The 3,155-nt window shown below is 40.9% G+C and overlaps 1 protein-coding gene across 1 annotated transcript; it reads right to left on the reverse strand.

The window, feature by feature from the left end:
* Positions 1-272: 272 nt before the first annotated feature.
* LOC143636940 (uncharacterized) lies at positions 273-3,155 on the reverse strand. Its single transcript, XM_077104417.1, has one exon. The coding sequence runs from the start codon at positions 3,147-3,149 to the stop codon at positions 273-275; it is 2,877 nt and encodes a 958-aa protein (XP_076960532.1). The 5' UTR covers positions 3,150-3,155.

Below are 3,155 nucleotides of genomic sequence, written 5' to 3' on the forward strand. Positions count from 1 at the left end.
GTGGCAATGTGACGTGTGCTAGAAAGCATGATAGCATCATAGCGATACAGCAAGGAAACAAAAACGAGTATGTTTTCTGTTATTCTTAACATGTATCATAACTGAACCAAACACTTTCATTTTATAGATAAAAGAAGCATCACAACGTTTAGTTGAAACAACACAACGCTTAAACAAACGTTTCACCGTAACAAATTGTGTAGATTAAAAGAGAGCAATCAAATCCAAAACCAAAGACTATATTCAAATCAATCCAAACAATCATACAAAAACTAAACTAATGATCTCATGGAATTCTCTCTACTCATACTATGATCAAACATGCACCTCGTCATCGAAACATCCTTCTTCGAAACCGAACACGACAACAACCTCATCTTATTCAAATCCCCAACAACCCATTTCCCATCTTTCTCACCACCACCACCAACATCCTCATTCACAATAGAAGCCTGCTTCCACTTACACCATATCCTTAACATCAAATACAAAAGATACAAGCATATAACCGTGGCCGTAAACACAATCACCACCACAATCCCAGCAGCCGCAGTGTTAGAGAGCTGCTTCTTCGGTTTCCTGTCTCCCCAACATGATATTAATGGTGGACCACATAAGTTGTCATTGTTCATGAATGAAGTTGGCGGGAACCTTGAGAACGTTGGTGGGATCTCTCCTTGCAAGTGATTCTTCGAGAGGTTGAGCGCGTGGAGGCTCGTTAAGCTTCCTAAAGGCTCAGGAACTCGTCCGACTAATTCGTTGGAGGATAAGTTTAATCTTTCTAGCTTCACAAGGTTTGATAAGGAAACTGGGATTTCGCCCGTGAGGTGGTTGTGGCTTAGGTCTAGGATCACTTGGAGTTCGGTTAGAGTGCCGAGATCATGTGGGATTGATCCGGTTAATGAGTTTTCGGCTAGGCGAAGCTCGAATAGTTTTTTACACTCGCCGAGTGTTATAGGAATTGGTCCGGAGAGATTGTTTCGTTGAAGCTTTAACACGTTTAAGCTCGTTAGATTCCCGAGCTGTTCTGGGATTTCACCTGATAGTTTGTTTTGATTTAATGAAAGTTTGAGTAGTCTTGAACAGTTTCCAACTTCTTTCGGTAATGTTCCGTTGAAGTTATTGTTCGAAAGATCTAGCTCGCCGAGCTGGAAGAACGTTCCTAACCACGGTGGAACAATGCCGGAAAGGCGGTTGTTGCTGACTAGGAAATGACTGATCTTGTTACAGTTTGAGAGCTCTAGTGGCAGCTCTCCTGTGAAATCGTTAAACGAAAGATCAAGAAAGTTTAGGTTACTAAGTTGCCCGAATTGCGAAGGAATGGTACCGTTTAGATGATTATGAGCGAGGCGTATACGTGTAAGATTCTTTGACACGGCTAGTTCCAAAGGAATAGGACCCGAAAAACTGTTGTTAGTGACGTCTAACAACGACAAGAAACTCGAACCTAAAAGAGGGTAAATTGAACCGAAGAATCTATTGTTAGAAATGTTAATAATTGTGAGGTTTTTTAGCTGAAATAAAGAATCTGGAAGCGGTCCTTCGAACGAATTGTTGTAAAGACTAAGGAGTGTGAGCTCGGAAAGATATCCGAACGTCTTTGAGAGCGAACCCGAAAGATTGTTATCACCCAAAGATACAGTTTGAAGCTTTTTGCAGTAGCCTAAACTTAACGGGACCGGACCCAACAAATCATTTTGTCTCAACTGAAGAAAAACAAGATTCTTGAGCTTTCCAATTGTTTCAGGAATCAAACCTGTGAAATGATTCCCGAAGAAATCAATCTCGCTTAAGCTCGAGCAGTTCATTAGCTCGACGGGTATGTTTCCCGACATCTGGTTATCGTATAGATACAGTGCACTTAGCTTCTGTAACTTTCCGAATTCGGTTGGGATTTCACCTGTGATCATATTGTCAAACAGATAAAGACTCACCAAATTACTCAAATTTCCAATTTCAGGAGGTAAACCGCCTGAAAAACTGTTGTTATTCAGCAAAAGATCAGTGAGGTTCTTCAGGTTTTCAATCTCGGATGGTATTTCGTTCTCGAACTTGTTATCTGAAATGTCCAAGATTTTAAGTGAAGAACACTTTAGAAATGCAGAAGGGAAGTCTCCAGAAAGACGGTTTCCCGAGAGGGAAACGTAACGTAGGCTTGAGTTTCGGGAATAAAGGTTCTCTGGAAAGCCGCCAGTGAACGAATTACCAGACAAAGCTAAAGCTTCAAGATTATTGTTTTGGTTAAAGTCAAACCGGCTTATGTTTCCAGAAAGATTGTTTCTTGAAAGATCAAGATTCTGGAGGTTTTGCATTTTGATTACCTCTAATGGGACTTCACCGGTTAACCGATTGCCATAAAGATTCAAGTATTTCAAGCTGGAAAGCCGAGATAACTCGGATGGAATCGTTCCCGAGAGGGTGTTGTTGGCAAGATTCAAGATTTCCAACAGCTGAAGTTGCCTAATTGAAGGAGGGATTTCACCTTCCAGCTTGTTGTTTGAGGCTGCAAAATCTTGAAGTTGTTCGCAGTTGGTGATTTGTTCGGGAATGGTTCCGGTAAGACTGTTGGCTTGTAAATGGAGTGATTGTAGATGCTTTAATTTGCCAATTTCAGATGGAATTGTTCCATTAAGTTGGCAGTAAGCAAGTGCTAACACTCTTAACTCGGTTAACTCTCCAATGGATTTGATAATCTCTCCTGTTAACAAATTATCTCCAATTCGAAGAACTTGAAGCTTTTTCAAGAACGAAAGCTCAACAGGAACGGAACCCGTGAGATAATTTGAAAACAAGAGGAGTTCTTGAAGATCTTGAAGATTCCCAAGCTCAGGAGGAATCGTTCCCGTGAGTGAATTCATTGAAAGATCGAGTTTTTGAAGTGAAACGAGGCGTGAAATGTCAGGGGAGATTGATCCTGAGAGACCCGAGTTAGAAAGATTTATGCCCACGACGCGCGCTTGATCTTTTGAACATTCCAAGCCATTCCATGTGCATACATGTGATCTTGGAGACCAATTGCTAAACACTCCCATTGGATCAGTGAATTCTGATTGAACTTTGAGTAGCCAGAATGAATCATTTGTAACAGCTTTAACTAGGAAAGAATTGAGGAGTATGAACAAAAAGATTGCATTATGCATTTGACCCATTCTAGA

Source organism: Bidens hawaiensis, unplaced genomic scaffold (genome assembly GCF_021521415.1).
Source record: "Bidens hawaiensis isolate Kalapana, Puna unplaced genomic scaffold, B.hawaiensis_p1.1 tig00008086_1, whole genome shotgun sequence".
NCBI classification, from domain to species: Eukaryota; Viridiplantae; Streptophyta; class Magnoliopsida; order Asterales; family Asteraceae; genus Bidens; species Bidens hawaiensis.

Excerpts from the sequence above, each read along its gene's own strand:
- LOC143636940 (XM_077104417.1), bottom strand. The coding sequence starts at position 3,149 with ATGGGTCAAATGCATAATGCAATCTTTTTGTTCATACTCCTCAATTCT.